Source organism: Bombyx mori, chromosome 11 (assembly GCF_030269925.1).
Source record: "Bombyx mori chromosome 11, ASM3026992v2".
Classification (NCBI taxonomy): Eukaryota; Metazoa; Arthropoda; class Insecta; order Lepidoptera; family Bombycidae; genus Bombyx; species Bombyx mori.
The window spans coordinates 18,303,554-18,321,505 of NC_085117.1; the positions used below are offsets into that span (position 1 = coordinate 18,303,554).

At 35.7% G+C, this 17,952-nt stretch overlaps 2 protein-coding genes across 4 annotated transcripts in view; one reads left to right on the plus strand and one right to left on the minus strand.

Annotated features, from left to right (window-relative positions):
- LOC101737606 (adenylate cyclase type 2) overlaps window positions 1–11,772 on the minus strand; it is a 240,287-nt gene extending 228,515 nt beyond the window's left edge. The window contains exon 1 of one of the 2 annotated variants that reach the window (XM_012696130.4): window positions 11,311–11,772. In XM_012696130.4, the coding sequence (XP_012551584.1) occupies window positions 11,311–11,353 (43 nt within the window). In that variant the 5' untranslated portion in view covers window positions 11,354–11,772. The remainder of the gene's footprint in view (window positions 1–11,310) is intronic. The other variant, XM_062671268.1, reaches the window with a different exon arrangement.
- Window positions 11,773–16,227: 4,455 nt separating this feature from the next.
- Window positions 16,228–17,952, plus strand: part of LOC101737321 (pre-mRNA-splicing factor ATP-dependent RNA helicase PRP16) — a 111,469-nt gene continuing 109,744 nt past the window's right edge. For both annotated transcript variants that reach the window (XM_038014206.2, XM_038014207.2), the window contains exon 1: window positions 16,228–16,721. In XM_038014206.2, coding sequence (XP_037870134.1) covers window positions 16,399–16,721 — 323 coding nt within the window. In that variant the 5' untranslated portion in view covers window positions 16,228–16,398. The remainder of the gene's footprint in view (window positions 16,722–17,952) is intronic.

Consider the following 17,952-nt stretch of genomic DNA (forward strand, 5'->3'; position numbering starts at 1 on the left):
TGAGTGATTACCGTCGCCCATGGACTTCAGCAATGCCAGGGGCAAAGCCAAGCCGCTGCCTACCGCTTAATACTCTCCACAAGCCTCGTTTGAAGAAGGACATGTCATAGCGCTCGGGAAACACCGTGGAGGGGAGCTCATTCCATAGCCGGATGGTACGTTACAAAAAAGACCTCGCACTGTGGATGACCGCAGTGACTCCAGGTAGTATGGATGAACTTTACTCCGGTGGCGGGCGGTGCAATGGTAAAAACGAGATGACTGTATCATCTCGAACAATTCCTCAGAGCACTTCCCATGGAACATACAGTACAAAATACAGTGGCAACCAAAGTCCCTCCGCAGACCTAGAGGTTCCAAACGCTCCTTGAGAATCAGTTCATGAATCTTTTCGAGTCTATAACTTGGCTATACAATTATGCGGGGTCATTCTATGACATCACTATATTTCTTTTTGAGTTTGTTATATCATACGACTAAGAGTTTCATGGGCGAATAGTTAGCAGCATTCCCTAAGTTATATACTTGCGTGCTGCTGTTTTCAACCCGCGTCTACTGATGGTAGGGAGCTAATTCAGCCCGCATGACTTGACAGACTTTGATTTTGGAGATGTCTCAAGCTTTACGATTTGATGTCTACACAATTTCCAGTTTTCACCAGAAGGGAGCTTCTTATATCATCAATGCAATAAATAGAAATATGGAACAAATTACAAACCATTAAAATATTAATCTCCTGGTTTTCATTTTTTAACTTCAAGGAAACCGTGTATACAAGTTACACACTTCTTTCAGCAATTAACAATGATACCAAATCTAATTGTACGGTTTCAGTGTGAAATTTCAAACTAATATTGTAAAGACATGAACTATGCAAGCAAGTGTACTTACCAAATTTGATTATTAAAACTTATCGTGAATAGAATACTATAGTATATGATATTGAGTTGAGTCGGCTCGCGGAACCGCTGGAGTTACATTAAAGAATAATGAACCTTCGCGGAATGAGAACTCGACCAGAATTGGTGACACTTTGCTTATATTTAATTTTGTATGGCTTCATAGTTCATGACAAACGTTTAAATGAGTCGACTATTATCAAAGCCGGCAATGTGACTTTTGGACAATTATTGGTAAATCAGAAAAACGAATTATTGACTTTGTATTCCATTGGCAGTCACAAAACTCTTCTGAACGACATCTTAGATAAATAACAGGTTAAGTATTAACCTTTATTTAATGCAGGTTTTGAACCGTATTCTTTGAAGGAGACGATTATATTCAAATCAATCTGTATTGACATATCAATAACATTTTTTGTCCAAATGCACAGATTGCCACCTTTGATAATAGACGACTCAAATGTATGATGTGAAACATCTACAGCGCCCAGTCAGACGGTAGACGTTCCTTTCAAACCGGTACAGCTGTATCCGGGAGCCTCTACCCAGGGACGCGAGCTGTGCTCTACGCAAGTCCGGGAACGAGGCCCCGTTTCGCTCTATTGAAGACTCTCAAGATTTTTAAATATAATTTCGATTTACCTTCCAAATGACTACAATACTGAGAACCGGTCGAAAACGGACCTCAAGAATCCCAATACTCTCGGAAGGTTGCTAGGATCCTCCTTTGAATTACAGCGGCACTTAGACGGTAGTTATCACAATATACAAATACCTTAGTAGTCCGTGACCACGATTATGTACACTAAATTATTCGAAACGTGGGAAATAATAAATAACTACAACAACATTAAACATTACTTTTTTCCTTACTCTAACTGCAGTTTTATCTATTTTGTTACTTGTACATGAAATTGTCTTATTATTTTTTAATCATTTATTGTAGGTACATATTACATATTAATCTATTAATCTTATTTTTATTTCAATGACATTTATGACAATTATCATACACGTCACGTGTTAATTCGTGGATGCTCTGAATTGGCGATCACTTTGTTGGTACAACTAATTAAATACATACATAACATGAAAATACACACGAGATCGAAACTATTTTTAATTATATCTTTATTAGTTCGATTGTTTGTATTTCATACGTTCGTTTGTAGTTGATGACTTTTGTAGATGACTTTTGTAGTACGAGTATGTTAAGGTTTCACGGCTTCTGATGAAAGACGCCCGAGCTCTTTAAAAAGTACCTACAAAATTTCATAGTTATTTCTATAATTGACACCTTAAAACCTGAACTTAAGACACATTATGGTACGCTTACTCCTCGGATATTCGACCTACTTCGTGAACACAAGTAATATACCTACAAATATTTTTTGTTACAAAACCTAACTATTTTTCGCGTTCCACGTACAAACATAAAACGGACTGAAAAAACTATAACTCATTTTTATGTTTATTTTCGTGTAACCACAACGTATGTGGCATTTCTTTTCGCGTACTCATCGCTTTTCATAATAATATACTGGCCGGCTAGAACCGTGCACAGACATCAGCTACATAAAATGCATGATGGATTGATTACATCTTGTAATCGTTAATAAATACCGACTATAACTTATAGATGCATTATGTTTGTTAATTTTGTAAGTATTTTTGGATAAGATCAGTGCACTGGATGAGATCACTTATGCGCTTATAATTTTCATTTAGATTATAAAATGAAATAGGTTTTTTTCTTTATATGAAAACATTTTATACTTTTAAAAAAATTAAACGTTTTTAATATTGTAATATTTATTCGCCATCTAACCTAAAACATTTTATTTTTGGATATGAGTAAATTTCTAGAATCAAATGACGTAAAATTTCCCAAAACTATCCTTAACGGCGACGTAGCAAAGTTCGAATCAAAATGAACTTGTTTATACCGGCGATATGACCTGATTCTTGTTAATTCATACTCGTTTCGTTGTATTATTTATTACAGCATCCATTTATTGGGATTAAGTGTATTTTAGACTTTTTAAGAGAAGTATTAACTGTCCTTCGAAATTAAGGCACACATTTGAATTACATTACACGAATCAGATTAACGGATACGTGTGGTTTGTGCGTAGACTTCAAAATATTGACATTAACGTATTTTTATTAGCAATAAATTTAATTACAGATGCCCAGGATACATTCGGGAAACGGTCATCAACCGGGAATATCACGTACGCTGGCCTACAGCCAAATGTCACATCGGATACGATCTTGAGCGTTATTCTTGTAACAGAGACCAGATGCGCGAAAAATGTCCCGTGTCGAATTCCGTGATAATATGGTTATTGATCGTTTTTTTTATACATTTTCCGGTATATTCCGTGACGTTTTGACTAAAATTTTAAAACACTTGAATATAAATGTGGCCTGTAAACTATTCGGAATGCTTGACATTAAATAGAAGAGGTGAAATCCCTTAAAATTATTGTAAAACAGAAACCACGCCTTGATGTAATAAAAACTTAATCTGCGTTTCATAATATGAAATAAATTATTAGAACTCTTCCTAATTAACGCATTAAAGAAAATAATGACTGTATTCAAGAATCAATATCACCTTTTTTTTTTAAATGTCAAATAAGGCAGAAGTAAATAACATTTTTTATTTTTCAAGGTTGTAAAGTTCAACAATATGTCATTTCGTTTAATGTTCACAATATAACGCATAACAATAACGTATGAAACGTCCTAACAGGTGCACACAGTTTAATGAAAGAGCGAACTTGTAAAATCTTTACATCATGCAGAAATCCAACACAAATTGCCCATTACGATTAACGTGTGTGAACCCTGCGCGATTTCGACAACTCAGTTTGATCGTGGAGAAATAATCGGTATGCTCTAGTGATAAGGTTCAACGTTATTTCTCACATTTTGTCATCATCATGTTGTCATCTTGCAGATCTGGCGGTTCGCCCAATCTAATGACAAACGACGACAATTCTCATATTTAAAAAAAAAAAGTATAAATTTGTATTTTGACATTGACATTATTTGACATCTTTATTTTTTACAAATTCTGTTGGAGCCATCCGAAAGTTTTGCAATACTTTCGCCATAGGTGTATTAACTATTTCGTTAGTCATATTCTGAGCTTCGTATCCTTATGATAGGAGTTATTAGATTAATATTAAATTTTCTAAGACAATAATAACTATATTACAATTGAAGAAAAGTAAAATACGGTATTCTCTTAATTCATAATTAAAACTACATTTACAAATAATTTAATTATTTTATTTTTATTCCAAAGTTTTCATTTGTTTATGAGTGATACTCAAAATACTAATAAAAAATACTAAAATAAAATCTATTCCAGAAATAGCATCAATGTGGTCGACATCAATGAAATATTTAATTATTATGGATAAAACAAAACTACTGATCAGATCTTGACCAGATCAGAAACAGGACTACGTGGCTGCCATCTTACAAATAAAAAAATAATACATGTGTGCAATTCACACGTGGTAGAAGTGAAACCTTCCAAAATTAAAATACCTAAACGTCTTAAGTATATGTAAAATTTTGTCATTAGTAAATAATTGTAAGGTAGCGCCCTCTGTGAATTGATATTTTAATTTCACGTACAATCTTAAATTAAAATTCACTACAAGAGCTTTCATACACACGTTAGTATTGAAAAATCTCACAGATGGCGCTGTATTAAATAGTATGTATATTTCTGTCTCATTCTTTGTACACATTTTTGTATTTGTGTCTCTTACCTGTCGTTTTTTCCGTTGCATCCGGTTTGAAATCACAACGATTCTAAAGAAGTTTTCACTTCAAAAAGAATCATGAAAATCTACCACCATAGAAAAGAGTACTGAGGCAACACATACAAAAACATAGTCGAATTGATAACCTCCTCATTTTTAAGTGGGCTAAAAATGAATAAATCTGGTAGAAATCGTAAAACGTGCTCTCTTTTGATCGAACTTTTCACCAATTCACTATTAATATTGACTACATAACAACATTCGCTCAAAAATGCTACTAATTTCGTTCGCTCCGTAAAAAGCTACCAATAATTCCGTAAAATATTCATGGAAGAATAAAAATGTAAAAATTTAAACTAACAATGAGATTGTTTACGTTCAATCAAACGGTAGCTGCGTTTGTATAAATTTCCCCGTGAGCGGTAAGTAATCATATTGAGTTTACCTGAAAAACGGGATTAAATCGAATCAATAGACAGCTCATCCTGTATTTTGACTTTGATACAATACCATAATATAACAATGAGTTTAATATTTCCGTGATGTATTTCATAATGTGTAAATCTGTCGGTTCATTTGATTGGTCTCCTGTGCCAGATTAACGCGGTGTGCGGGCAGATGCTGGCAAAATCTCTCGATTTGAGCCCCGTGATCTCACCTACCAGTCCACGTGTAGTTGGAATAGCCTCTTAGACTACCTCGCTGCTGGAGTGAGACCTCAATAAGCTAACTAGCTTATATCCTCTTAAAAATATCTCACTGTGAAAGTTGTCAAGCAAAAAGCTTACCCTGCATCTGCTGTCACTAAGCATTTATGATAGCATACTTAACTTGGTCCTGAGTCCATCCTAAAATATAGGTAGTTTGGACAAATGCCGCGGGATTTTTAGTCATTCAGGATTCAAGCAGTCTCGAAGCTCATTCATTAGTCCCCAGTCTACCAAAGACATCTTCAAAGCTACTTTTTACCATTTCAGCAATGTGAATAATCTCTTTACCCTCTGTCCATATTATTTCATCATTAAATACCCATGGCTATTTTATATTGGATTGCTACAATTCAGTAAAATATCCGTCCGGCATCCCTAGCTAGTCGTTCAGATACATTGCTTATTTACAATTACGCGGTACAAAGACGCTCTCGAGCTGTTTGGAAACTCGATTCAATGGCTCCGCAAGTTCAATGATGAATCAATTTAAAACGACACAGTTCTCGTTGTTAATATATATAAGGTCGAATGTAAAAGTTACAGAAAAAACGATAATAAGCTGTATAAATGTCCGATAATGCTGCTTTTAGCTTCAATCTAGTTTAGGTTTATGCTTCGAGAGCAAGCTGAGGAACAGAATTTCTACAATCACGGTTAGACAAATTATATTCAAACTTAAAACATTGTGTATCCCTGAAAAGACCGAATTTTTTGTTGATTTACCAAAAAAACATAACACAGTCTTTGATTATTATTACAAAAAAGGGATTGGTTTTTGGGAAGCATTTTTAAATAATTTGCAATTCAAGAAGTTTTTCCGAATTGTTTTAAGCTTCCGCGGCTACACTACAAAGGATTTTTTTCTATTCGACATTTTCCGCTATAGATCTGAAATTGATATTTATAATTTCTGAGCTTTATAATAAAGTTTATATTTCATACCTTTTTGATTGATGAAAGAAACCCCTATTTCAGATCGTAATTTAATCAAAGAACTCAGTCAGTAACCACCAAGTTATTATTTAAATACTTGTGATGTGTTGTAAGATCCATTGTGCATCTGATAATAGCAAAACTGTAGTTATTGCATTGTTTGTTTAAATTCAGTATATATTTGATAGATTTGATAAGCTAATGTTCCAAGATACCCAAAGCTTAGACTAGTAGACAAGTCTTTAAAAATAGAAAATGTTTTCAAATTATATATTTTTTGTTTTACACGAACATAAACATTTACAATTGTCGAAATCTCGGATTGTTTACCCAGCTCTTAAAGAATAAGTACGAAATAAAATCAAAAGGCAGAATCTTTAAATTCAATCCAGACTTCCTACTTCTAATCGGAATGCCTCTTCCGCATTGGTGGCCATGAAGTTCAATTTGCACAGAGTAAATATAAAGAGTGACAGACAGACTTCTCTTAGGGTCGTATTAGTGTTGATTTTTTTATTGACCCTGTCCGGATGTTGGATGAAAGAGTGCAAGAGGTTTTTTTCCAAAGCCAAAAGCTCCGTTTTCCTGGGGTTTTTCTGTCGTATGACTCTTGTCAGAGCGGTCGTGGTCGTCACTCACTATCATTGCTGTTGGCAGATGTTCTGCGCCTTACGAGTAATTGGCACTCTTCTGGTTTGTAGTAAACCCGATACACTCATGTAAACAGATTAATTCCTTTAGTAATTCCAATAAATGAAATTCCTGTAGCTATGTCAAAAACAAGGGTAGTTAGTGATAATGAAAGTAGAATATCTATATCTAGAACAGATCTACAAGCGCAAGATTCTGTTTTATACAAAAACAACATTGTTAAAAGCAGCGTAATATGATTTTAACTAATAATAACACACCCAACTTAAGTAAAAACACACCCAATGTGCTATCGTTGCTTATCGTTTTGTGTCGTTTAATAGAATATTTTTCTACATTATATTTACATGATTATAAAACTTGTATAATGTATACGAAAAACAGTTTAAGAAAATACAATATTTTCGTATATTTTTATTCAAAATTAAAACTCCCTACATTTGTGACAAAATTATTACTGGTGGTAGGACCTCTTGTGAGTCCACGCGGCAGGGTACCACCACCCTGCCTATTTCTGCCGTGAAGCAGTAATTCGTTTCGGTTTGAAGGGTGGGGCAGCCGTTGTAACTATACTTGAGACCTTAAAACTTATATCTCAAGGTGGGTGGCGCATTTACGTTGTGGATGTCTATGGGCTCCAGTAACCATTTAGCACCAGGTGGGCTGTGAGCTCGTCCGCCCATCTAAGCAATAAAAAAAAAAAAAAAGTGTGTGTGTCCGCTCCGACGCACGACTGGAGTTTACTGGATATAAAAAATTAAACGAAACAATACGAGAAATAGTTCTATATTACGACAACACGATACACTACAGATTATTAACAAATTAACGAGACACAAAACAAACGACTAACAAATATATGAAAATACAATAATGAGAGAAACGCGCGATCAGTACGAGGCTTTGTGGCGGACTGCCGGCGCAGCAGCCCGGCGTCACCTGCAATAACGCGGCCGCGCGTTGGCTCCTGATTGGCGCGCGCACGCATCACGCAATCAGGAGCCAATCAGGCGCATAACGCATTTCGTGTGACATGCTAGTACGATTTTGATTGGCGCGCGCACGCATCACGCAATCAGGAGCCAATCAGGCGCATAACGCATTTCGTGTGACATGCTAGTACGATTTTGGTCCCCATAATTTTCATACCCCGGGCCTATATATGTAAATCGATTCTAAAGGAGTAAACTCCAATAATCGAAACCTTAGTTTGTTCGATGCCTAAAAATTCATGAAACCCAAATCCGTTTTTTTTTTTCAATGTTTGTAAATACATCACTTTATGGTCATGACTGATCACAGAGGCATCTGAAATTTCCAATCCACAATCGAAACGCTATTACTCTGATCTTGTTTAGTTTCGGAATAAACGAGCTCATTAATCTTGATTAAAGTTCAGCATTACATTACATTTCATTGTGTTTTTCATTTTAATGCAGAATCATTTTAGGGATTTGAATATTTCTGAAAGACTCCGGTCATCGTATTATCCGTTGCTATTTTAAATTTTGCACATTCACGATCTTACGAAAGTTACGCCCACGGAATATGAAAATAATTTTACGTATTATATTTACTTGTACTAAAAGAAAATAATAAACTTATTTTTCTTACTCCGCAAACGACTATAAAGCATTTAGGATGGGATTTTGATGAAGTAAAGGGAAATATTATGTTATAAGAAATAACCGCTCAACTAAGGCTTCTAACATGTATATAATAATATGATAGTTATTTAGAGAAATCGAACAAGGGAAGATATTCCACCGAGCGGGAGAAATTGCTCGGTAGACCGACCGTCCCGGATATTGTGTTTGGAATATGTATGCACAGGCTTGTCTTGAAAATTTCGCAAGCGGGATTCAGGCACGCCAAATATCTTCTGTTCTATGATAGATGCTGCCACAGTTTTACGTCAGAAATGGGCAGGATGACTCAACCCCATGTAGGCTTACAATGCGCCCTAAATGTACCAGTAAATGTCGGTCGTAATATGCTAATTATAGCAGTAATAGTAATATGCTAATGAGTATTAACTCAGAGAACGTTACGGTCTATTATCCGGTGTATCTATTAATCTGTCTTTACGATTACTTCAAGTAGAGGATGATAAAGATTTTTTTTAATTGCTTAGATTGGTGGACGAGCTCACGGCCCACCTGGTGTTGAGTGGTTACTGGAGCCCATAGACATCTACAACGCAAAAGCGCCACCCACCTCGAAATATGAGTTCTAAGGTCTCAAGTATAGTTACAACGGCGGCCTCACTCTTCAAACCAAAACGCATTACTGCTTCACGGCTGGCTGAAATAGGCAGGAGGTGGTACCTACCCGTGCGGACTCACAAGAGATCCTACCACCAGTAAGATCTGTTCTTTATGAATCAAAGAGATTGATGTGAATGATAAAAGTTCGAAAACATAGGCATTATTCACTTTCATGCCATATTTTCTCATTGCACTCATTAAATCTGAATTAGCAACAGGAACACAGTAAAAAATCACTTCAGCTCATACATACAACGCGAAATGAAAGATCTCAAATAAAAATTTAGAATCTACGTAAACATTTGATTTAATTAATCATAAACAGAATTTTCGATGGAAATTCCAAATGGAAAACTAGAAATAATTTCTGTTTTATTGATGAATTTAACGCATCAGTCGTTCTGAAAGTCTATGGGAGAGACAGTGTAATTAAAATCACATTTTTGTAAAAGTATGATTACGTTCATCGTTTAAGATTTTTTTTTTGTTAATATTTTTGAGGAATCCGTCTGACGGACCTTAACTTTAGAACAATATTTCCATGATAGATTTAGATAAGTAACCAATTGGAATATATTCTTTATTATCACTACATAGTATAAAACAAAGTCGCTTTCTCTGTGCCTATATCTCTATGTATGCTTAAATCTTTAAAACTACGCAACGGATTTTCATGCGGTTTTTTTTAAAAGATAGAGTGATTGAAGAGGAAGGTTTATATGTATAATAACATCCATTAGATAGTGGAGAAATACTGTTCTTTTTGAGGTTTCTAATGTGATGGCGTAAATAATCAAATTTCATGTTTCCGAAGCGAAGCGAGGGCGGGTGGCTAGTAACTTATAAACTACACACACCTATTAATCGTTCATGTATCGCTATCTTATGAGATTTAAAAATATTTTATGTCCGATGCAACCCAGATAAAATTTTGGTTGCAAATAAACCAGTCGTATCAAGTACTTAAATTATTTACGACCAAGAAATTAGTGCAACGTTTTGCAGTTTCACAGACAAATTTAATCTATTCTTTCTATATCTAATATATAAAATTCTCGTGTCACAATGTTCGTTCCAATACTCCTCCGAAACCGCTTGACCGATTCTCATGAATTTTTTTATGCCTATTCAGTAAGCCTGAGAATCGGCTACTATCTATTTTTCATACCCCTAAGTGATTAGGGTATGAAACCCCTAACATATTTTTTTTTATTTGGACTTTTTTTTTTTGTTATAATGAGGTATTATCTGGTTGAATGAGGTTTTGTTATTTTTATTATATATTCCCTCATCGTTCACAGCGCTACATGCCCCTTTCACTCATTTACCACATCCTTACACACTTACAATAAGTTAGGTTTTTTTTCTACACTAGAAATTCCCTAGAAATCTTATATATGGCAAAACAATGTTTGCCGGGTCAGCTAGTATTATTATATAAAAATGAATTTCTGTTCGTTAGTCTCGCTAAAACTCGAGAACAGCTGAACCGATTTGGCTAATTTTGGTCTTAAATTATTTGTGGAAGTCCAGAGAAGGTTTAAAAGATATGCTCGGAATTAAATAAAAATAATAATTTTGTTTTCCCTTTGATGTCCCCCCCGTCGGTCGGATTCCTTTTGTTTGTTTTAAATTTATTTTATACAAAAGCTTAGGTATTTTATTTATCGATTGAGGCACTACGAAGCCTGCCGGGTCAGCTAGTTAATAATAGATTTAATAATTCAATTAATCTAGTCATTGATTCTGTTCTCATAGTATTATTTTACTGCTTTGTGTAATTTTAAAATAGTGTATTTTGATTATTAGGTATTATTATGTCTATAGGATAATTGTAACTGAGACTAAGAACTCATGTATCATAGAGCATGGCAGCATTGACATAGGTAATTGATGTCTAGAGCTCTTGGGACAACTTAACTCCTCGTGGGCCGTGATACGTTAATAAGCAATAAAAAATAAAAAAATATATTCGATCCTTTCATTATATTAAGTACCGTTTTTTTTTTTGTAATTATTATAAACTTTATTTTCTTTTAAAAATTATAATAAAACTTCTTACCTTCAATAACTTCTTTTTGTGCAGCATTTTCGGGATCTGCCATTTTGAAAAAAAAAACGTAATAACAATAAATTATATTACTTTCACAAGACGTTCTCAACTTTAGATATCAATTCGGCATTTTCACGAAAACATATTTATGTCGCTTATACATATGTATGTCGTAGGTGGTAATTTATTGGCACTCATCAAAATTATTGCGATGACGTAAAAGTTAAATTCATTCATTCGATTTAACATATCATTTTTAGGATTTTCGGTTTTCACTTCACTTAAACATTATCGAATTTTAAACTGGACACAACGAAACGGTGCAATCAATGGAAAAAATCGTTCAAAATACAAAGCGCGCCATTTCTCACGGATATTAAAGCCTGTAATTTGTGATTCATCGCGCGTATATATACATTTTTTTTTTTTATTTAGCACACGTCTACATGTCGCCCGTAATGCTCGCACACTGATCTATTTATAAAAACGTGGTCTATAGTAAATAATTGTTTGCAATTGCTATGCATTGTCAAGTTTCAGTAAACAATAGTCAATAGTGTCCTCGGAATACTTTAACCAATGGATTTATTTAAAATGTTGATGAATGATACCTAATAGTACAAGAGGCTCGTCTGGTGCTAAGCTATTATCTGAAGACCGTAGATATGACAACATCGATGTCATCACCTTTGGCTAATATATACCTATACATATGTTAACATCATCATCAGCCCACAATCGTCCACCGCTGGACATAGGCCTCTCCCAACCGAAACCACTGAGCTCGGTCTTCTCCTCTCCTCATCCACTTCTTGCCGGCCACCGTTTGGAGGTCATCGCACCATCTAGGCAGGGGGCTTCCCACGTTACGTCTTCCGCTGTGCGGTCTCCACTCGAGAACCCGTCTGCTCCAGCGATCGTCAGTTCTACGGCTTATATGGCCAGCCCACTGCCACTTCAGCTTGCTGACATTTTTTTTTATTACTTAGATGGGTGGACGAGCCCACAGCCCACCTCGTGTTAAGTGGTTACTGAAGCCCAACATATCTACAACGTAAATGCGCCATCTTGAAATATAAGTTCTAAGATCTCAGTATAGTTACAACGGCTGCCCTACCCTTCAGACCGAAACGCATTACTGCTTCACGGCAGAAATAGGCAGGGTGGTGGTACCGCGCGGACTCACAAGAGGGCCTACCACCAGTAATTACGCAAATTATAATTTTTGCGGGTTTGATTTTTATTACACGATGTTATTCTTTCACCGTGGAAGTCAATCGTGAACATTTGTTGAGTACGTATTTCACTAGCAAAATTGGTACCCTGGTACGCCTGGTATTCGAACATCGGTGCATCGCTCAATACGAAAGCACCGGACGTTTTATCCTTTAGGCCACGACAACTTCATCTTGACGACGACTCTTTGAGTTATGTCGATGACTTTAGTTATCTGTCGAATAACCTCATTCCTGATTTTATCCTTCAGAGAAACTCCGAGCATGGCTCTTTCCATGGCTCGTTGAGCGACCTTGAGCTGACGGACCAACCGTACTGTGAGTGTCCACGTCTCAGCTCCGTACGTCATTACCGGTAGGACGCACTGGTTAAGAACTTTCTTTTTCAGGCACTGTGAGATGTGCGATGAAAAGACTCCACGCAGTCTGCCGAACACCGCCCAACCCAGTTGGATCCTTCACTTAACTTCCCTCTTCAAGCTGTGTTTACCTATCTGTACATATGGTAGTGTAGATCCAATAGGACGCATAACTACCGACAGAAATGGGTAGGGTGGTGGTACTCACCCATTTAGCAGTGAAACTAAGGACGGCCAACCAATTGAGACTCCAATCTGGTTTGTCAAGGTGTTACCACTCTTTCATTTCCGTGCTATACGCGACTAGACCATAATAAATATTCTACTAGGTATCCCTGGTGTATAGGGATACCTAGTAGTCGACATCGGTTTCTCGGAGCTCTACTTACAGGAAAACTGATTTTAGGGGTAGACAAGATATAAAAATCGACCCCTATTAATCAACATAGCTTCTTATTTGAAACTTTCAAAAGACTGTATAAGCTGCGTTTTTATATATATTAAAAAAAAAATTGTAAATACCAACTTGGTATTTTTACGTAATTTATATTTAAACTTATCAATTACAATTGATATTTAAATTTTATTAAATTTAATGTTTATTCATTTTATTGTTGTATCACTGTGGAAAAAAAATTTGAGATAGAATTTTTAAAGCAATTCGGCCATGGGGTTTGGGGTATCAGCGCTATTATTACATCTGCTAAAACTGAATAGATACTTTAATAGATAACCATTTGTACAAAGGATAAAACTTCCTAAATAAGAATAAAAATAAAAACAAACCGTTGACTGATATTCTTGAATGGAAAACTCAAACGATCTGAAACGAAGCACCGATCCATACATACATGTACCTAAGTGTATTCTTAGGCTTATCATAACACTAAAATCATATATCTCAACCCTATAACAATATGAATATTAGGAATGCGTAAGTTATTATTGTAGCCAAAGTAACCTCTACTGAAATAATAATATCACTACACTACTCCTCGTCGAACCCGTCGCTTGCCACAAAGGGTTCGACGAGCGAATTAACCCACAGACACAGCCCACTGAGTTTCTCGCCGGATCTTCTCAGTGAGTCGCGTTTTCGATCCGGTGGTAGATTCTACGAAGCACTGCTCTTGCTAGGGTCAGTGTTAGCATCTCTCCGGTTTGAGCCCCGTGAGCTCACCTACTAGCTAAGGTTACGCTGAAATAGGCTCTCAAGGCCACCAGCTTAGGTAGGAAAAAAAAGTACTTAGTGTTCAGTAACTGAACGGTCGGTTCATTCGTTTGTCATCTACATATTTAGATTCTATATGAAGGGCATTGAAAAATGACCACTGCCAGTTAACGGTCGTCTGCGTTCAATTATTTTTTCCAGTGTTGTGACACATTAACAATGTGACACTCTCACAATGTCAAGTCCGTCTTAGTCTACAATAAGTCTAATCATTGTAGGTCGTATCTCCTCTCAAAGATGTTGCATGACACTAACATCCTAACCCATAGATAATAACCGTTAACATCAGCCAACTGAGTTTCTTGCAGGACCGTCACAACGGGCTGCGATTCCGGCCCAGTAGTACATAGATGCAATCGCGTAGAAGGTGCCTTCAGCTGTCAGGCATCCCTCAGCTCTCACGCAGCTGCTAGCAAATTCCACCCTTCCCGACTAAGCATAGGCTTCCCACCGATCCTGGTGAAGTTGAAAAAACCTCCGCACTATCAGTAATCTTTTCATACAACAATAAATCGTGTTCAACGGGAGTAATCGATACGATGAAAAAAATTTCATCTATACATATAAATAAAATTGGAGTGTCTGTTTGTAATATTGAAATAACCGCTTTTTACTACATGCATATGAATATATACGGTACATACACCAAAATAACATTTTTTACAATTTTTGTCTGTCTGTCTGTCTGTCAGTCTGCCTGTCAGTCTGCCTGTCAGTCTGTCTGTCTGTCTGTCTGTCTGTTTGTTCCGGCTAATCTCTGGAACGGCTGGACCGATTTTAACAAGACTTTCACTGATAGGTAGCTGATGATATAAGGAGTAACTTTTTTTTTGACTAGCTTCGCCCTGCGGTGTCACCCGCGGTACAACAATAATCGCAGGTAACATCGCGGGGCTCAGCTTTCAATAATAAAATTTCATGTTTCCGAAGCGAAGCGAGGGCGGGTCGCTAGTAATAAATATTTTTGAAATAAATAAAACATAACGAACAAAATATTCTTAAGCCGATCTTTGAATCATGGCTTACCGCGTAAACTTTACGCACGCATGTACTGTACTATGCAATTCAAAGTTTTTAATCAATCGAAATCGAACTACGCGATATCGGTTTTCAAAGATAGAGTAGCCGCATAATTTCACTGAATGTCGACCTTAAGTCTTAAAGTAGAGGTAGCATTCACGTTTTAACATTTATGAGTATGCGGCGACCGTCAGTTCATCGATTAATCAGATAAGGTTGCAACTGTCTCAGCTTTACCTAAAACAGACTGATTTTAGTCTAGAGTATTGAACTTTATCCCTTTACAATCACCGTGAATTTTTTAAATAAACTTATTTTTAGAAATGTGTAGAAAATTCACTGTTTTCTGTCTCGTTCGCTCCTCATCTAACTTTAACTATCAATGAACAACGGTCACTGACCCATTTCGCATTCATTTGAATTCAAAGGTGCCATTGAATAGTGGCAAAAATTATTAAATTCGTTTTCTTACGACTTTAATATGTAATGCAACTAATTTATTAAATATTTTTAACGTGACGTAGGTACATAGTTGATACAACAACCTGTTTTAATAAAATTTAAAAATATGATTTCTTCATATTTTCAAATTATACTATCGGCGTTACAATCCTTTTTGAAACGGAATTACGTAAAGCACCATCTACCAGGACGTAGATAAACGAAATAAAAAGGAAAAATTGTAGGAGAGTTCGATTTTTCTTTTTCGATTGTACAATTTGACATTTCATTTCCTTCCAATTAAGTATTTGTCTAAAAACTTATCTGAATTTTAAAATGAGCATTACGAGGTGCTTAGTTCTGAAATCAATACTGTTTTATGTGGCCAATTTTGTGTTTCCAAAAAGTTCATTGTGTTATAAATACTACTGCTTTACTTAGAATTTCTTTCATCCCATGTTGTTCTATTTAATGTCGTTTTAATTGATTATGATCTTAAATAAATCATCCTCACCTCAGCCATTCGCTCTTTATAATTTTTCTCTTTTTAACAGAATCAATATTCTAATTTGGCTGTACGCTCTGATAACTTTGCTTTTCTTGTTGGAACAATAGAACTACTACTGTCAAGTCCTAACTGTCAACTGTCACAATAAAACATTCAAAACATTCCGTTCTGTCATTTCCATTACCTACGAAAAACGGGAAATTGTATTTTAAGTTTTAAAGTAAATTAACCTCATGTGAAATCAATCACAAAACACAAACATCTAAGCTAAATAATTTATAGAATCATTAAACAAATTGTACGATGACCGATCCCGAAGAAAATGTCCATCGTTTGGAGGGAACTTCTGGTGACACCCCAGGTGGTTTAATCATAAGACAAAAGGATAAACCTGCAGATTTTCAATTTGCCAAGCCTTCCTTACTGGGTCTCGATAAACTGGCTGCTGCGAAACGTAAGCAGAATCGCCTTATATCGTTCCAAAACGAAGAAAACGAGGACGAAGGAACGAATGTGGATAATGTGGTGAAAGAACGTAAATACAGAAAGCACAATGAAGAAACCCCCACCTATACTGGCGGTATATCAGAGCAGGCACGGGAAAGACTCATTGAGCGGATGCAGAAGTATGTTTCTTAATTTCAATCATTATCTTACTTTTATGCTCTTAGTTTTGTTGTTTTTCTTAGATTAAAGTCAATTTGTAATTCTTGTAGAGATGATGTGATATCCAACTCTTACTTTATGCTTACAAAAATGTTTGCTTGAATTCAGCATTGGCTGGAATTTTCAAGTCAACCTTAGATTCAAGATAGGGAGTTCAAACTAAAAATTAATTATTTCCCTAATGCTTTTTAACTATACCAATATTTTTTGTATGCAGTAGGAAGTAAGAAATTGTTAAGCCAAGCTGTTAAGGCAAGTTTGTTATCGCATTGAGAAAGATATCTAAAATTCATAGTTGAGGAGTACTTTTCTTAGTCTTGTGGAATGTATATCTTTTATTTATTAATGGTTTCTTCATTTGGTAATTTAAGCACTCATGGATGCATAACATCATCTTGCCTATTACCGCAAAATAATTATAACAAACTAGGACAATTTTTTGATTTGAAATGTATGATAACAGTATTACAACTCAATTGAGACTGATGTCTTATATCAAGTTGCGACAGTGTTTATTATTATCATGAGCATGGCTTTTGGTAAACACAGGTAGGCTGTGAGCTTAGTCATAAATTAATGAAGAGCATGAAATTATGTATTGTTTATTCTTATTTTTTTATCACTAACAAAATTGTGCAGGACGAAATAGGGTTTTATCAAACAAATAGAAATAATATAGTTAATAAGTAATTACGTAACAAAAATGTATAATCTTAAATTATTTAATATGCCATATGTTAGTGTATCAGATCAGAGAATGTGAATAGACCAATAGGAACAATTCGTGGAGCGCTTTCACTACGGTAACATACAGATCAAGGGCCACCCCGAAAGTGACGCGTCGATAGCGCGTCGCGAGATGGGGTACTGAAATAAATATAAAAGGATGGCCATTTATAGGCAGAAACAGTTCCCAGTGAATCTTCGACAAAGAACCATCAGCAAGATAGAAACAGTTCCCAGTGAATCTTCGACAAAGAACCATCAGCAAGATAGAAACAGTTCTCAGTGGATCTTCGACAGATACAGTTCTCAACAGACCATCAAGACAGAAACAGTTCTCAACAGACCATCCAGACAGAAACAGTTCTCAGCGGATCTTCAAGACAGAAACAGTTCTCAGAAGCTCTCCGACAAAGAAACATCAGCAAGACAGAAACAGTTACCAGCAGTTCTCCAATAGTACAGTTA